Raw genomic sequence first — 18192 nt, forward strand, 5'->3', positions numbered from 1 at the left:
CATGTGATGTTGTTCCATATAAACCTGACGCAACCTGGATAATGACGGTCCATGAATTGGCTAATGCGAACATGAGCAGATTACCTTAAAAACAACGGTTGGACATCTTAAAAGCAGTCTCCAGTTGTTATTATAGCACAGTGGTCACAACCCTTATTTTGGGAAACCCTCCCTTAAAGGGTCGATGTGGAATTTATCAAACCCCTCGTCTCTTCTCATCAGGGTGGCCAACCTATATTTCCTGTTCCTGGTGATGCTGAACTGGGTCCCGGTGGTGGAGGCCTTTCAAAAGGAGATCACCATGATTCCCCTGGTAGTGGTGCTCATCGTCATCGCCATCAAGGATGCCCTGGAGGACTACCGCCGCTACCGTTTTGACCAGAAGGTCAACAACCATGTCGCCACAGTATACAGCGGGTCAGTGGGCCGGCTGGACAATAGTGGCCTGTGTTTATCTTTTTTAAGGGGAACAGTCACTGTGTTGTTACATACTACTACATATATAGTTATGGAGTTGAGCCTTTAGTTATTACACAATACACATACAGAAAAATGCCAGTGTTACAGAACAGTAATTATTACTGTGTTAATAAAAATGTTCTTAGTTACCAGAGAAATTACAGCATTACGACAGGTTTATTGATTTTATGATGCTAGCATTCAAATCGAAGGTCTCAAAACGTCTTGAACACAAACTTCATATCCTACAGTGTGCTGTGTTAATCAGCACCAAAGCACCATGAATTGCATACTGGGACTTTCTGTAACAGTAGGATCAAAGGTGAAGTAGAAATGTACATGATACAGCCTACAGTTCTGTATAACCATTAGCATAGCAAACATGAACACCTTTCTCACAGAGCCTAAAGCTGAGGACCGGTGGTCCTGGATCTGATGTTGATTATTGTAGATTCAGTTGTCTGTGTTACTGTATGTGGGATTAGGGAGCACCATACATACAGCACAGATAATCTATGGGGTTACTCATTTATCCATTCCTTTGTGCTGTCCAGAGTTTCACAGGCCATCTAGGAAGTCATAAAAGTTCAACTTTGAGTTGTTTATGATGTGATGGATTGTGGAAGGGTGGCTCTTTTGGTCTCTTAAGGCAATGAGGTGTAGTGTTAGTGATCAAGGAGTTAAGCTCTCCCCTGCAAAGTAGATATCTTTTCTTTATCTAAACCTCACCCTGGAGATTCTGCATCCTGGATCAGGATAGACAACGACAGTAAAACAGAATAGGCGTGTGTATCAAGAGGCAGAGCTCGGTCGATCGTGACTGGCTGGGAATACTGGAGAGATACAAAGGTTGGCTTGGATTTAAGTCAAGTTTACCAGTAAGTAAACCCTCTGGATTTGAACTGGTGGAGTTTTTCACTGGTCTTAGGAATCATGTACAGCTTGGTGTGGCATGTCCAAGGACAAAGTTCCAATCTGAATGACCAACTGGGGGGGAGGAAGAGAAGGACGGTGGTGTCCTCCCTCACAGAGGATGAAGAGCTGACGGAAGTCCCCAAGTCATACAGCAGCAACAAGGTGAACACCACCAAGTACTCCTTCCTCTCATTTGTCCCCAAGAACCTGTTTGAACAACTCCATCGCTTCGCAAATGTCTATTTCCTCTTCCTGGCAGCTCTGAACTTTATCCCAGTGGTCAATCCCTTTCATCCAGCATTATTCCCATTCTCCTGGTGCTGTCAGTGACAGCCGTGAAGGATCTCTGGGAAGACTATAGAAGAGACAAATCAGACAAGATCGCCAACGGACGCATCTGTGAGGTTTACAGCAAGTAAATACACTGAGTGTACAAAACATTAGTTGCACCCCCTTTTGCCCTCAGAACGAACAGGTTCAATTCGAATGGTGGACCATTCTTGATACACACTGGAAACTGTTGGTGTGAAAACCCCAGCGGCTTTGCAGTTCTTGACACACTGAAACTGGTGAGCCTGGCACTTATTACCATACCCTGTTCAAAGGCACTTAAATCTTTTGTCTTGCCCTCTGAATGGCACACATACACAATCCATGTCTCAAGGCTTAAAAATGTTTTAACCTGCCTCTTCCCCTTCATCTACACTGACTAAAGTGGATTTAACAGGTGACATCAACAAGGGATCACAGATTGACCAGGTGAATCCAGGTAAAACTATGTCATGGAAAGAGCAGGTGTTCATAATGTTTTTTTGACACTCGGTGTACATTCATGGTAGATCTGCGTATAGCAAAGTGCTGTTCATTATCTCTGAATTGGAGCGAATGGAATTACTACTGCTCACAAACTGGTTAAACTGCCTGAAAACAGTTTGAAATGCACACGATCTGTTTATACTGTAGTTATTAGGAAAACAATACTGTATGTGTGCTTTTATTCGGTAAACTGCTCTGTTATGACAGGTAAAACATACTGATACTGTATGTTTCTGGAACATTCTGATAGCTATATAAGCATACTGGTCTGGGAATATTGCAAAGCATGGATAAGTGTGAGATAACAGGTTAACAAACTGACTGGTAGTTATATGTGACAACTACTTTAACATGTAAACAAAACCTACAGACCTATAGATCTGCAGCTTCTTTTTTATACTTACTAAGGGCTGTATATGGTACCATCGAACTGACTAGCATGCAACCTAGAGCAGGTATATGCTGAACTGAAAGTAGGACAAATTGACATAATCTCTACCTCTCTACAAAAGGTAAATCATATGATCTGTGATTGTAAAACATAATTATTGTGCCATGTGAGAGATGGACACACACATCACTCACTCAATTCCTCTGATGGCTCTCTGCACATAAGGCCTTGACAAGAGTAAATCAATGTTCAATGGCTGAGTTCTCACTTGTTGAAACCTATCCCCTTTTCCAGAGTCGAGGAGTGAGTGGTAGAGGTAGCCTGTTGGTTCTTCCTCCCAGGTCTACATGTCCCACCATGCAATAGCTCACAGCCTCAGGTATAGTGAGGCCAGAAAATCTCTATAGCCTATCCACGCCAACATACTTTATTCAACATACTCTTTCATGTTGAATGTAAACAGACCACATTATTACAGTAATTGTCTCTAACCAGAAAACTCCCAGTTCCTGCCAGGAAAAGTGGTGGTGGACAATGAGATAAATGATTAACCTTAAATTTTATTCACACACCGCCCTGGTGGAACATTGTGTGTTTGAGAAGCCTTACACTCACGCCCTGTGATTTATTTGAATACTTGTTTGTTAACACCCACCCTACCAGCTACAGGTAGCATTACAGTTGGCGTGGTTCCGTCATGTGCGTGTTAATGTGTACCCAAACACACACCACACTCCCTGCTTCAAAGGAGCACACACACTGACTGTATACACAATAGAATCTTGACCCAGACCATAACACACAATGAGCAGGTTAAATGCAGCACATGTAGTTCATGGTTGTCTGAAATAAATGTTCATTTTAAAGTCTCTCTTGTGGTGCTGAGCCCCATAGTTCAGTTAATTTGTAAAGGATTATTCCAACACATGATTACCTCACGGTCTTGTCTTGAGAGAGGTCACTGACTGAAATGTCAACAACAAAAAAGTGCAGGCTTATTGTTCTGTCTTCTGGAGTTTTTTTATGTGTAAAATACATAACCATGTTTAGGTGCTTTTAATGGTTGGTTAAAGGCATGCTCCCTTTCTTGTGTGAATATTGTTCATATGTATGAAATCATTTTTATTCTGTTGTAATTCTGCTCCTGTGGTATTGTCAGCAACGTTTCAACCACAGAGGGTCTTCAGGCCTTCGTCATATTTGATAGTACTCACATGGTCCCACTCTGTGCCCTCAAGCAGTTAACAGGTTATCTTGTGGTATGTTTTACGATAGGAAACAGCAGACTTATGTGGACCAGCGTTGGCAGGACGTCCGCGTGGGGGACTTTGTCCGTCTGTCCTGTAACGAGATCATCCCTGCAGACATGCTGCTGCTGTACTCCTCTGACCTCCACGGCGTCTGCTACATCGAGACGGCCAACCTGGACGGGGAGACCAACCTCAAACAGAGACAGGTGGTCAGAGACCTGCCACAGGTATGTGGCTCACGTCACTCTCATTGGTTTGAACATGCTGTTAACATTGTCATGATTGCACTTCAGTTTTTAAAATAATTGAGGTTAAAGCATGCTTGCAAGAGACGGGGTGCCTCGCACCTGCCTAAACTAAACACTGCCGTTTTACTGTACAGCTGAAGGTGGAGTGGTACAATAATAAAAAGTTTGATAAAACATGATGCAAGAAGCTGTGATTTATCTGCATTACACAACTGTACTGTATATATGTGTAAAAAGCTGTACACTTCCTGTAAAGGTATGGTGTAATGAAGAAGAAGAAAACAAAACATTTGAGACAAAAGTATTGTCCTTGGGTCTAGCAGGAAAATAACTGCAGAATTTCACAAGGTACTCTATAATAAAAGTTCTAACCAGAATGCCTAGTAGAAATTGGAAATATTTACAGCGTGTGAGTGTCATCTGTTTCAGGGTTCCGAGTTGACTCCAGAGAACTTCCACAGTCGCATTGAATGCGAGAACCCCAACAACGACCTCAGCCGGTTTCGAGGTTACATGTGAGTCTCATTTTAGTCTGGTTTAATTGACTACAGATACTGTATAGAAACAGACTTCACTTTATAAACTTTTGAAAGGCAAGGTGACTTTCATGTTTTTTTTACAGGGAGCACCCCAGTAATGCTCGTGTGGGCTTACACAACGACAACCTCCTCCTGAGAAGCTGCACCATCCGCAACACAGAGACCATCATAGGCATCGTGGTCTATGCAGGTAAGAGGGTGAAACACTCCTCTATCCCCAGGTCTACCCCACGCTAGGGTTTGGAGTGTCCCATTATCCAACCCAGGTGTCTACATATTACAAGTTATACCTGGGCAACCAGCAGGACTGTGGCCATTGAGCACTGGAGTTGTGGTGCAGCCCTGATGTAACAGGCTATGCTGGTGAGAGTATAATCTGCCTCTAGTGTACTCAACACTGTACTTGAACCTTCTGTCATGAAGCCTATATAATGCTGCCTTTATGGATAATGGCTGTTAACCTCTTAGATGTAATGGCAAAATTTAGATTGTTGCCTAAATAGCCCAAAAGTAACTGCTATGCATGTACAATTACATGATTCTGGTATATTTGGAAAGTTATCTGGGAGATTGAGGAAATGATCAGATGGAGTTACATAGTTCAGAATACACAAGATCAAGCACACACAAAATACGTTTTTTTTTATTTTGAAAGTAATCTTTAATTGACAAGCTATAAGTGAATTATTGATGCCCAGAGCTGGAAACGTATCAGATGGCTTCCACAACATGTGAACAATGGGATTGATTGACCTAACAACTAGAAATGGGCAGATGTTTTAGTAAGTGTTGTCAGGTGTGGTCATGGGACGTTTCCAAGTGTCCCTAAACCTCTCCAGAGTGGCATGTCTGTAAATTAGATTATTCCAGTGCTATTACATATTTCCAATCCCTAAATGTTATTTGTTCAGCATAAAAACACAATTTCTACCATATCAACCTCACTCAAACATTGTGGTGGTGTTAAGGGGTATCCAGGGTACATTCAAGTGTCCTTTCAACCTCTCCAAAGTGTCCAAATGTGGTAGTTGTACTGTTTTTGCACACTGGATGTGCCTAAAAGTAAAAGTTTCTACAACACCAACCTCTAACATTGTTGTGGTGTTGTGGTACATACAGGGGATATCCAAGTGTTTTTTCAACCTCTCCAAAGTGCCTGAACTTTTAGCCTCGGCATATCCAATGTATTGGTCCCACATACAAATTAACTGTTTATAAAAGCAACCGATATATATTCAAAAATATATACAAATGTCTTATCAAACAAACTTGGTTATACACGTGTCCTTCACTAAAATAGAAATAAGCTGAACTATTTACAAATCCAGGTATAGATGATTGGATTTCACTTTCCCCATAGCTTGTGCATGCCGTGATAGTCTTTGAAGCAGTCCCTCTCCGCCAGGAAACAAGTGATCTTCCATTTTGGACAGAAGATCTGGCATTCCCCCCGCGTTTTGTGCAATGCTTGCTGTTCTTCTTTTTGGTATGTGTGTTGGATAGTGTCGCTCACCTTGAGTGGGGGGGGGTCTTGTGATGGTTATGAGGTTGCTTTGGGCCCCCAATTCAGCCATTTCTAACACCAGCTGCCCTCGGAAGGCCAACTGAGAGGTTTGACCTTTTGCTTGGCCATCTGCTTGTGGAGAATTAAATAATTTACTGTAGCAATGTCCACAAAATGGTAAAAACAAGTGTCTTATGGAGGACATGGAAGTTGCCTATCAGAGCATCATATAGGTCGACACCCCCCATGCTGGCATTGTAGTCCTTCACAGAAACAGGAATAGGGACATTCTTCCTTTTTCACCGTCCTTGAGACATGGTTGTTATTGAATGCCTTATGCTGTGTGAGCATGGTTACTTCCCTAGTGTCCTTCCGTTTCACAAAAAGCAGCTTGTTAGTCCTGATAGAACGTATGGTCCCCCTCTTCGCTGTCTGTCATGTCGTTTGCCTTGGTCTTGGGGAAACTGATTTTGTTAGGACGAATGGTGCCACAACTCCCTATTTTCTTTTTCAAGAGGTCTATGAAAAGTTGATGTGGAACTATCAGACAGGGTGATTTGACATAGCAGTGAAGGGTGAATGAAGCCTTGACCAGCGGGGGGCACTAGCTGGGAAGGGGTGGCTCCCAAATGTCATCATCCAAATAATCTGCATCCTCCACTCGGTGATGAATAAAATAAAGGGATCTATTGTTAAGACACACAGTTGACTAAATTTACAAAACATTACTGTGAAGTAAAAACACCAAGCCTAAACTTTATCTGTATAGTGACTCACATAGAGGGTGTGAAGCACAGACAAAATGCAAACAGTAACACAAAAGCAGGTGTGAGAACCACAAACAATGGCCATGAGAGTGTATTTATTTTATATCTTAATTCTTATTAAGTGGGGTAACTGCCTTGTTATGGGGCAGAACGATAGATTTGTACCTTGTCAGCTCGGGGATTCGATCTTGCAACCTTCTTTTGGTTACTATTCCAACGCTCTAACCACTAGGCTATGCTGCCAACTTAGTGGCCTCTCCAAACTATTACGATGAGGAAATGTAGAACAGCAAACAGTGAACTAATATTAAACAGACAACTACTGTGGAATTATATAGCATTGAAATGACTTGTAAACTAAATCCACAGCACAAAAATCAGACCATGTATAAATACGAAATACATAGTCAAAAGTGGATCCAGTCCTTCTAGAAAGCAATCTTCGTCGGCCCGAGACGAGCAAATCACTCCCCTGATCCGAGTCAGGCTCTAGTATTTTATTCAGAGCTTCTATGTCGGTATACTTATTTATAGCTTCCTTCTTTTTAGTTTCCTGTTCGATATATATTCTTAGTTTTTGCCTATTTACTTTTGAGAAGCCTTTTATGCTATCTTTTATGCTAAAGTGATCAAATTTAAACCAATGAAAATCTGCTTACAATATAATGTAGCGTGCTCGGTGCTGCAATATAATGTAATGTAACGTGCTCGTCTCTGAGGCAGGTAGCAACAGTTCGCAATACGCATAAAATGTTCTAGGCCTTGCTTTGTCCCACCCAGGTCAACTGCTTAGCCTTGAAAGGCATATTTCATTGGCTACAAGACTGTCGATGAATCCCCTGTGTAATAGGGGACATATGTCATGAGGACATATGTCATATGACATGTCATGCGCAAAGATAGTCACTCGGTGGCAATTCGATGTTGAAGTTAAATCATGCATAATCAGGGGGCGGCAGGGTAGCCTAGTGGACTAGTAACCGGAAGGTTGCGAGTTCAAACCCCCGAGCTGACAAGGTACAAATCTGTCGTTCTGCCCCTGAACAGGCAGTTAACCCACTGTTCCCAGGCCGTCATTGAAAATAAGATTTTGTTCTTAACTGACTTGCCTGGTTAGAAAAAGATAAATTGTCAATAAGATAGATCTGTTCTTACCAACCTAGGGATTCATTTCAAACCCCCCCATGTAGCTATAGCTCAAACACAAATTGAAGTTTACCTTGTAAGATGTTTGGTGAAAATGTTGTGTAAAATAAAATGTTTGACTCTCTGGGCTGGTGATCATTAACGGTAGGTCACAGACAGACAAATAAGACATCCACATGATCTGTGGAGTCCTGGCTTTCGGTGTGAATTAACGTATTCCATGTTTATTTTGTTTATGCTTCACAACGCTAACCGGAATGTAGGTAGCAGACATATTGAAATGAGGTAATCGGCTCGGCCTGCCCATATATGGTAGTAAGTTACGCCAAAGATTTTAAGGCACAGATCAATAGCCAAGATACTCAGTTTTCCGCAGACACTCTACTGTTGCAGATTGGGGCTACCGTTCTCATATCAGACTGAATTGAATGAAACCAATCAAATAGGGTCCCCAAATATAGGGGTTTTACATTTAAAAGGTTAAGAGAACTACCACATTTCCTGCCCCCATAGTCTATATCAGTGTTGGCTGCTAGGAGTTTAGCCTGCCCCCAGCTCCTTTTATGCCTTGTCCCCATTAGACACATCAGGCAGGGCTGACCACTGCAGGCTAAACCTGTTTCTGCTCAGTCAGATAAGGTTTCTGCTTCCATTATTATTACTACAAAATCCATGCAAGCATACAGTTACACCAGCAAGGGCTTTCTATGCACGCCATTCATCTCATCTTCCTGCATTTGCTATTGTGATTACAGGGGAGAATCAACCTCTGCCATCTTATGCGCTGCATTTCAGTGCCTATGCAATTTCATTGTAACAAATTTATCTGTTGTAAGGGTACTATCACCTCTTCGTGTTTATTCGACAGTCACTAACACAGGGTATTTTGACCCAGGTCAACTATAAAACCATGTATACAGCCATGCTTGTTTTGTGTGATCTTGAACACAGGTCACGAGACCAAAGCCATGAAGAACAACAGTGGGCCGCGGTATAAACGCAGTAAACTGGAGCGCAGGATGAACATGGACATACTGTGGAGTGTTGTCCTGCTGGTCATCATGTGTCTGACCGCAGCTATAGGTTCGTACTGATCAGTATAACTTATCACATCGATATGAACACGTCTGTACAGCTGTATTTGGTTGCTGACCAAATCTATATGAACACAATGCTTATCGTGTCCTACCACACAGTTATTGGTCTTTGCTGTTGTACCATAGCTATATAGTTTCTGTAAACAAGTATTTTGACCACATCTATATAATTCGTTGTGCCCCTCAGGCCATGGTCTCTGGCTCAGGAACCTGGAAGAGGCTTCCTTTCTGATCCCTGACACCACATCTCCTGCCCTGGCTGGCTTCTACCTGTTCTGGACCATGATCATAGTACTACAGGTAGGTAGCACACTAAATGTCATAACACTGTGAGTCAATGTGAAAACCTCCTGGCTCTAAATTATATTCCATTTTCTCCTCGGCAGGTGCTCATCCCTGTCTCCCTGTACGTGTCCATCGAGATTGTCAAACTGGGTCAAATCTTCTTCATCCAGAACGACGTGGACTTCTACAATGAGTACCTGGACTCCAGGATCCAGTGTCGAGCCCTGAACATCACAGAGGACCTGGGTCAGATCCAGTATGTGTTCTCAGACAAGACTGGCACACTGACGGAGAACAAGATGGTGTTCCGGCGTTGCACCATTGCTGGGGTGGAGTACCCCCACGAGGAAAATGGTGAGAAGTCTAATTTAATTTTGCTACACCACTACCAGGGGCACTAATGAGAGATGGTATTGTGAATGTTTGATACCCTGAAACTAAGGATTTTGTACAATGTATTTCACCATTGCTTTCATCCCTCTGTGTCTATCTTTCTGACAGCGCGAAGGCTTGAAGTGTACAAGCAGGAGGAGGACGAGGCGATGGGCCGCTCACACACGCTCAAGTCACGGGCCAGCGCCAAGTCCCTGAGCTGCAAGTCGCTCAGCTGCAACCGCAGCTCCGTGTCCCTGCACACACTGACAGGCCACTCAGAAGGGGAGGGGGAGGAGACCCCCAGCCCATCCCTGCCCCGACAGAGCGCCTTCAGTAGCCCTATGGTGAGACACATACACCCAGTGTTTCTTTAGTCATTCGCAATGAGACCCCCCGAAGATGCACATTTTTTTTGTTATAGCCAAGCACGAAGACACCTGATTCAGCTAATCAAAGACTTGGTGATTAGTTGAATCACACACAACTGACAGCATGGTATGAGTTGTCTAATTCCTATCTTCCATCTAGGAGAAGGATGTAGTCCCAGACCCTTTCCTGGTGCAGAAGCTGAACTGTCTGTCCTCCCCGCTCTTCCTTTTGGCGGACGCCAGTATGGAGCTCACCTACATCGTGGACTTCTTCATGGCTCTGGCCATCTGCAACACGGTGGTGGTGTCCTCACCCAACCAACCCCGCCATGTGGTACGTAACATAGCTTCATTCTAATCATTTTTAAAAGAATGGTACATATTTTCAATGTTTTAACTCCAAACAATGTCCATTTGTAGTCCTCGAAGGGGGAAAGCACACACTGAATATAACAAAAATGTACGGGTTAGAACAGGATTGGTGCCAATTCCATTAAAATGATCTTGTCAATTGCATTCGCAGGTCCAGGTGCCTGAGGTCTCCCGTACCCCCCTTAAATCCCTGGAGGACATCAAGATGCTGTTCCAGCGTTTCAGCCTCCCCCGCTTCTCCACACTCTCTCCTCCACACACTACAGAGAATACTCGCAGCTTCACCGACAGGCTCTTCGCCAGGGGCAAGCCAGCCTCCTTCACCCCCAGCCCTTCCCCTATCCCCACCAAGAGGGGTACAGATCCAGACGGGGAGCCTAACTTTGAGGCCTCCGTCCTGATTATCAAACCAGGGCTTGCTGGACCCCCTGGAGAGGATGGGGATGAAAAGGGAGAACATGGCTCTTGGAAAGGCGAAGAGGGCAAGATTGTACAACTCAACCCAGGGGCCTGGAGCGGGCTGGAGAACTCTAACGGAGCCCAAGACCCTCCCGGTGAACTTGGGGCAGACGAACTGATCTATGAGGCGGAGAGCCCAGACGAGGCGGCTCTGGTCCACGCGGCAAGGGCCTACCACTGCACCCTGCGGGGACACTCGCTGGAGTGCCTTCTGGTGGAGCTGCCGGGGATGGGCAGCCTGGCCGTGCGCCTGCTCCACATCCTGCCATTCGACTCCAGCCGCAAGAGGATGTCAGTGGTGGTCCGCCACCCACTCACCAAGCAGGTGGTGGTCTACACCAAGGGCGCAGACTCCGTCATCATGGACCTGGCAGAGTTACCTAAAGGTGCTGAGCAGTCAGAGAGCAGGCAGGGTCACATCAGAGAACAAACCCAGAAACACCTAGACAACTACGCCAGGGAAGGCCTTCGCACCCTCTGCATCGCTAAACGGGTACAGACGTCTACAGTGGTTCTGCTTTCTGTACCAGCTTAGAATACAATAGGTTATTTTCACACACTTATCAAACAAACCAAGAATATATTACCCAAAAATGTCACAGTGGTTGACTGGTGACTTGTGCAAACAAGTGTTTTATTTTTTTATTAGATTTTTATTGACCCATTTTCAGAGGACAAACTAAATAAATAAATACATGTTTTTTTTGTTACATATACAGCACCAGTCAAACATTTGGACACACCTACTCATTCCATGGTTTTTCTTTATTTGTACTATTTTCTACATTGTATAATAATAGTGAAGATATCAAAACTATGAAATAACACATATGGAATCATGTGGTAACCAAAAAAGTGTTAAACAAATCAAAATATATTTTATATTTGAGATTCATCAAAATAGCCACCCTTTGTCTTGATGACAGATTTGCACACTCTAGACATTCTCTCAACCAGCTTCATGAGGTAGTCAACCGGGAATGAATTTCAATTAACACGTGTGCCTTGTTAATTTGTGGAATTTATTTCCTTCTTAATGCGTTTGAGCCAATCAGTTGTGTTGTGACAAGGTAGGGGTGGTATACAGAATATAGCCCTATTTGGTAAAAGACCAATTCCATATTATGGCAAGAACAGTTTCATCAAGACATGAAGGTCAGTCAATCTGGAAAACTTCAAGAACTTTGAACGTTTCTTCAAGTGCAGTCACAAAAATCATCAAGTGCTATGATGAAACTTGCTCTTATGAGGACCGCCACAGGAAAGGAAGACCCAGAGTTACCTCTTCTGTAGAGGATAAGTTTGTTAGCGTTAACTACACCTTGGATTGCAGCCCAAATAAATGCTTCACAGAGTTCAAGTAACAGACACATCTCAACATCAACTGTTCAGAGGAGACTGTGTGAATCAGGCCTTCATGGTTGAATTGCTGCAAGAAACCACTACGAAAGGACACCAATAAGAAAAAGAGACTTTCTTGGGCCAAGAAACACGAGCAATGGACATGAGACCGGTGGAAATCTGTCCTTTGGTCTGAAGAGTCCAAATTTGAGATTTTTGGTTCCAACCACTGTGTCTTTCTGAGACGCAGAGTAGGTGAACGGATGATCTCTGCATGTGTGGTTACCACCGTGAAGCATGGAGGAGGAAATGTGATGGTGTGGGGGTGCTTTCCTGGTGACACTGTCAGGGATTTATTTAGAATTCAAGGCACACTTAAACTGCTTTGCTACCACAATATTCTGCAGCGATACGCCACCCCATCTGGTTTGTGCTTAATGGGACTACCATTTGTTTTTCAACAGGACAATGACCCAAAACACACCTTCAGGCTGTGTAAGGGCTATTTGACCAAGAAGGAGGGTGATGGAGTGCTGCATCAGATGACCTGGCCTCCACAATCAACCGACCTCAACCCAATTAAGATGGTTTGGGATGAGTTGGACCGCAGAGAGAAGGAAAAGCAGCCAACAAATGCTCAGCATATGTGGGAAGTCCTTCAAGACTATTGGAAAAGCATTCTTCCTTAAGCAATTTGAGTGAATGCCAAGAGTGTGCAAAGCTGTCATCAAGGCAAAGGGTGGCTACTTTGAAGAATCTGAAACCGAAAATATATTTAGATTTGTTTAACACTTTTTGTGGTTACTACATGATTCCATATGTGTTATTTAATATTTTTGATGTCTTCACTATTATTCTACAATGTAAAATATAGTTTAAAAAAAATAAAAACCTTTGAATGAGTAGGTGTGTCCAAACTTTTGACTGGTACTGTACATTTTTCATAGATAGAGCTTTTATACACAATATTACTTAACAGAAATATTGTTTTTTAAATGTATATTACATTTGGATACATAGTACTCAGACAGGTCCAGGACACATTATCTAGTATTTTCATTCAAAACTCTTATAGGTCATGAGTTTTTAATTCCACCCCTCAGCTACTCTAAGTCCATCCCACCGTAAACCAGCCTTGCTTGAGTTCCATGTGCCATATATTTTTCAACTGTGCTGTGATGTTTTACAAAGATTCTGAACTTTTCTATTCCCATAGTATCCACAGATTGTAAGATAAAGTTGAATATTTTTGCTAAAAGTATTGTTTTTGATTGACTATGACTTTGAAAATCGCCCAACAGTGCTATTTGTAGGGTTTATTCTATTGTGCTAACAGGTTTTGGAGGAGGAGGAGTATGAGGTTTGGTTGAAGCGTCATGCGTTTGCGGAGACCAGTATAGAGAACAGAGAGGAGCTTCTACTGGAGTCTGCACAAAGACTGGAGACCAACCTGACTCTACTGGGTAAAACGCCACACTCCACATATATGTTTTATTTGCACCATTAGGAGAATAAGGGTGATTTATTAAATGTATTGCTAAAGTACTAGTCATAGGGTCCCAATCAATTAAAAGTACAGCCTGTAACTTTCATAGTCAAAAGTGCTGCTCCTACACTTGTTTATAACCTGAAGGGGGTGAATTCAAGCAGCAACTTGGTTAGGGGCTAGCATCAACCAACTGCAACGGCTGATTGTAGTGTTACTGTTTCTGTCTCCAGGGGCAACAGGGATAGTGGATAGACTCCAGGAAGAGGTCCCAGAGACCATCGAGGCACTACAGAGAGCAGGGGTCAAAGTATGGGTCCTCACTGGGGACAAACAAGAGACTGCCATAAACATTGCCTGTGCCTGCAAACTACTCAGGTCCACAGACCACCTGCTGACTGCTAATTGTGGTAGCAAGGTGAATGTTATCCTGATAGTCTGAATTATTTGTACTCTTTCAAATTACTTTCCTGTCATCCTGCTGTGTATCTTCCTTATCCTGGTGTGTGTCTCTTCAGGAGGCGTGCAAGGCCTTGTTGTTGGAGCTGCGGGCGGAGATGGAGTGCGGAGAGGCAGCTGAGGGTACGTCGGGCTTCACCCTGGTTGTAGACGGGCGTACGCTGGAGTTTGCCCTGCAGGAGGACCTGAAAGGGGACTTCCTGGAGCTGAGCCGGTGCTGCAGGGCCGTGATCTGCTGCCGCTCCACCCCCCCTGCAGAAGAGCCAGGTGGTACGGCTGGTACAGGACCAGCTCCAAGTCATGACCCTCGCCATAGGTCAGTGGAAGAGTCAGTAACGCTTTAATAAATGAGTAGTACAGGATCTACTGTATACATATTTATACACATTTAGAAGGCATTATAAGTAGCAAAAGGATAAGGATAAGTAATCCTTCTCACCCCCCCCCCCCCTTTAAGATTTAGATGCACTATTGTAAAGTGACTGTTCTACTGGATGTCATAAGGTGAATGCACCAATTTGTGAGTCGCTCTGGATAAGAGCGTCTGCTAAATGACTTAAATGTAATGTAAATGTAGCAAAAGCCCTGTCTTAGTGTTTCAAATGTCGATTTCTTAAGTCTGGGGCATCCTTTTTGTCTAGGTGATGGAGCCAATGATGTCAGTATGATCCAGGTAGCAGATGTTGGCATTGGGATATCTGGCCAGGAGGGCATGCAGGCTGTGATGTCCAGTGACTTTGCCATCTCCAGGTTTAAACACCTCCGCAAGCTGCTGTTGGTCCATGGACACTGGTGCTACACACGCCTGGCAAACATGATTCTCTACTTCTTCTACAAGAATGTGGTAAGAATATATCCTACACACCCACGCACAGACACACACATGAAGACACATACACACTCACTATCTCTTTATTTTCTCTTCCTCCCTCCCTCCCACTCTCTTCCTGTGTGTGTAGATGTATGTTAACCTGCTGTTCTGGTACCAGTTCTTCTGTGGATTCTCGGGGAGTGTTATGACCAACTCCTGGGTGCTCATCTTCTTCAACCTCCTCTTCACCTCTGTCCCTCCCATTCTCTACGGGATCCTGGACAAAGACGTGTCTGCAGACACCCTCATTAAGTTACCGGAGCTCTACAAATCTGGACAGAATTCCAAGGTATTTGAAGGTGGAATCTGGTAATATTAGGACAAAGTTTTCCAACTCCGGTCCTTGGTTACATTTCTGTTCTAGCCCAGCACTAACACACACACTAACTCATATCTTTTGTTTATTTATCTCTCCAGGCCTACCTCACTTCTACCTTCTGGCTGACAATGCTGGACGCTATTTACCAAAGCCTTGTCTGTTTCTTTGTTCCTTACTTTGTGAGTTGATTTACACTAGATTTGCACTAGTAGTTGTATTCTCATTGATGTACTGTGTTTTGTGTTCTGTGTCTACATTGTGTAATCCTATACCCTGAGAATGGGTCAGTGACGTGGTGTTGTTCTCTGTAATCTGGGAGTAGTTTCGGTTTAATAGGGCATCATGTCATTCCCTGCCTATAAAGACATCAAAGGATTTCCTCATTCATAATGAACTTTGTTTTGATCTTTATTTTTGGTCAGGCATACGCAGGGTCGGATGCAGACATGCTCTCCTTTGGTTCTCCCATCAATGCCTCGTCCCTCCTCATTATCCTACTGCACCAGGTCATCGAGAGCCGCACACTGGTGAGACTCACACTTGACCTGACCCACCCATAGGCTGATAATGATACTGCATTTTGAAGGGGGCAACTAGTGCACTACACTAGTGTGAGGCATTTAACTATAAGTGCACCTGGGATCCTGTTATTCCATGTTATGTACTCTATTTATATACACATATTCCTATGTTGATCTGTGCTATGTTCCTGTGTTACAGACATGGCTACATGCATTATTGCTGATGGGTAGTGCTCTCTTCTACTTCTCTTTCACCCTGGTCTTCAGTGTGGTGTGTGTGACGTGTAGCCCCCCCACCAATCCCCTTGGTGTGGACAAGTTACAGATGTCCCAGCCACTCTTCTACGGAGTGTGTGCCCTCACCACCATGCTGGCACTGCTACCAAGGTATACACTAACAAACACAGTGGTGCCAACCTTTTTCAGAGAGAATTGCTGCTTGATTTGAGACCCACATCATAAAACCATCTTTGAATAAATAGATAAAAACGTACAACTTTTATACCTTCCCATTCTCACTGCCACTCTTTCAGATTCCTGTTCCAGGCCCTGCACAACAGCATTTGCCCCTCTGACACAGTGAAGGCTGCTCTGATGGACCAGCTCAATCCAGATGACTATTGTAAAAGGATGCAGCGCTGGAACCAGACCCAGGCCCAGAGTAAAACCAGAAGTCTCGTCATCAACGTGGAAGACTCAGACATCAAGGTCCCTGACCCTGACTTCAGACTCCCTTCAGAGCTGAAGGAAGGCAGTGCTACCACTGGCTCTTTGCTCTCCTGACCTCACAGAGGCTACAGGGGGTGGCTACCACAGGAGGCTGCTGAGGGGAGGACGGCTCATAATAATGTCTGGAATGGAGTGAATGGAATGGGATCAACCACTGGGAAAACATGTTTGATATGTTCCATACCATGCATTAAATAGGTTTCAGCCATTACTTTGAGCCTGTCTTACCCAATTAAGGTACCACCGGCCACCTGTGGTGGCTACAGGGGGAGGCTGCAGGGTTCAACCCTAACACCCTTCAAAACTAGCTGTCTTGCATGGGTTGCTCACTGATGATGATGGTTAAGAACACCATGCTGTCTATCCATGGGAAAGAGATGGATATGTTTCTCACATGTGCCTAGAGTTGCATTATCATGGAGTCATGGATGTATAGCCTCTCCTGGTATTTGAGAAAAGATTGGTGATATGGACTTTTTGTATTTTTTCTTATGTAACCTTTAATTAACTAGGCAAGTCAGTTAAGAACAAATTCTTATTTACAATGACGGCCTACAGGTGAATATACTGAATCCACACAAGTGCGTCGAGGGTAAAGACACATTAGACATGCATAAATGTGTCTCTGCAGTACGCTAGTACTTTGACACAATCAGGTGTGAGGCATAGTGCACTACATCCGAACATTCCGCTAGGCGTGGTCCATTCTGGTCCTCTTCAGAGTGCTCTGAGCATGTAGGGAACAGAATGCTAGTAGTTATCATAGGCTTAGTCCCCAGTAGCTAGCTACTCTCAGAAGAATGCTTATTGGTTGATTTAGCGACTGTTTAACTCCTCATCCTGTCACCAAGTTATGAATAGGAGCTGTGAAACAATTGTTATGTGACGTGAAGGGTGACAAGTTTCTTTTATTGTCATTCTCTTTTTTCATGAAAACATGTGTACTGCACTACACTGGTTACATTCCTCTACTAAATCATGTTACGCAATCCCAGGTAACGTGAAAGAATATTTGAATGTTCTTTTTTCTGTCATTTACACTGCTTGGTTGAGAATTGGTGAAACGATATGCTGGAGTGCGTGCAATGTTTGGAATGTGTTTACAATCCTTGAGCTGCGTACACTTCTTTGTAAAGTTAGCATGACTAGTTTTGTGTTTACGCACATCTCTTTGTTGTTGGTGTTTCTTAAACAAACACACCAAAATGAACTTGTGAACAACACATATTATTGTATATGAACCGGAGAGACTGGAAGGTCACATAGAGTACCAAAGTCATAATACCCATAAAATGGTTCCAATCGTTTTCCCGCCCTTCATTTTTCTCATAGGAGATTTTAGAAACACTTAAAATAAGAGCTGTGTTTCACGTCACCCTGGTGTGACGTTTTGATAACCATGTAAATCTCTCTAGGACAACAAGTGACTTTTTATCAATATATTCACATGTATTTACTTCCCAAAAAGGAAATGC

General features: G+C 43.5%; 1 protein-coding gene across 1 annotated transcript; it reads left to right on the forward strand.

Annotated features, from left to right (window-relative positions):
* The first annotated feature begins 448 nt into the window (after positions 1 to 448).
* Positions 449 to 17859, forward strand: LOC124001470 (phospholipid-transporting ATPase VD-like). Its single transcript, XM_046308240.1, is given in 21 exon segments — positions 449 to 1669; positions 1672 to 1789; positions 3857 to 4058; positions 4509 to 4594; positions 4702 to 4808; positions 8987 to 9118; positions 9320 to 9432; positions 9519 to 9771; positions 9919 to 10136; positions 10321 to 10494; positions 10684 to 11484; positions 13669 to 13795; positions 14052 to 14236; positions 14337 to 14525; positions 14527 to 14593; positions 14919 to 15121; positions 15237 to 15437; positions 15566 to 15646; positions 15890 to 15994; positions 16188 to 16375; positions 16522 to 17859. Coding segments are annotated over 21 exon segments (4077 nt in total). The 5' UTR covers positions 449 to 1392; the 3' UTR covers positions 16772 to 17859.
* Positions 17860 to 18192: the final 333 nt, after the last annotated feature.

This window comes from Oncorhynchus gorbuscha, linkage group LG17 (assembly GCF_021184085.1).
Source record: "Oncorhynchus gorbuscha isolate QuinsamMale2020 ecotype Even-year linkage group LG17, OgorEven_v1.0, whole genome shotgun sequence".
NCBI classification, from domain to species: domain Eukaryota; kingdom Metazoa; phylum Chordata; class Actinopteri; order Salmoniformes; family Salmonidae; genus Oncorhynchus; species Oncorhynchus gorbuscha.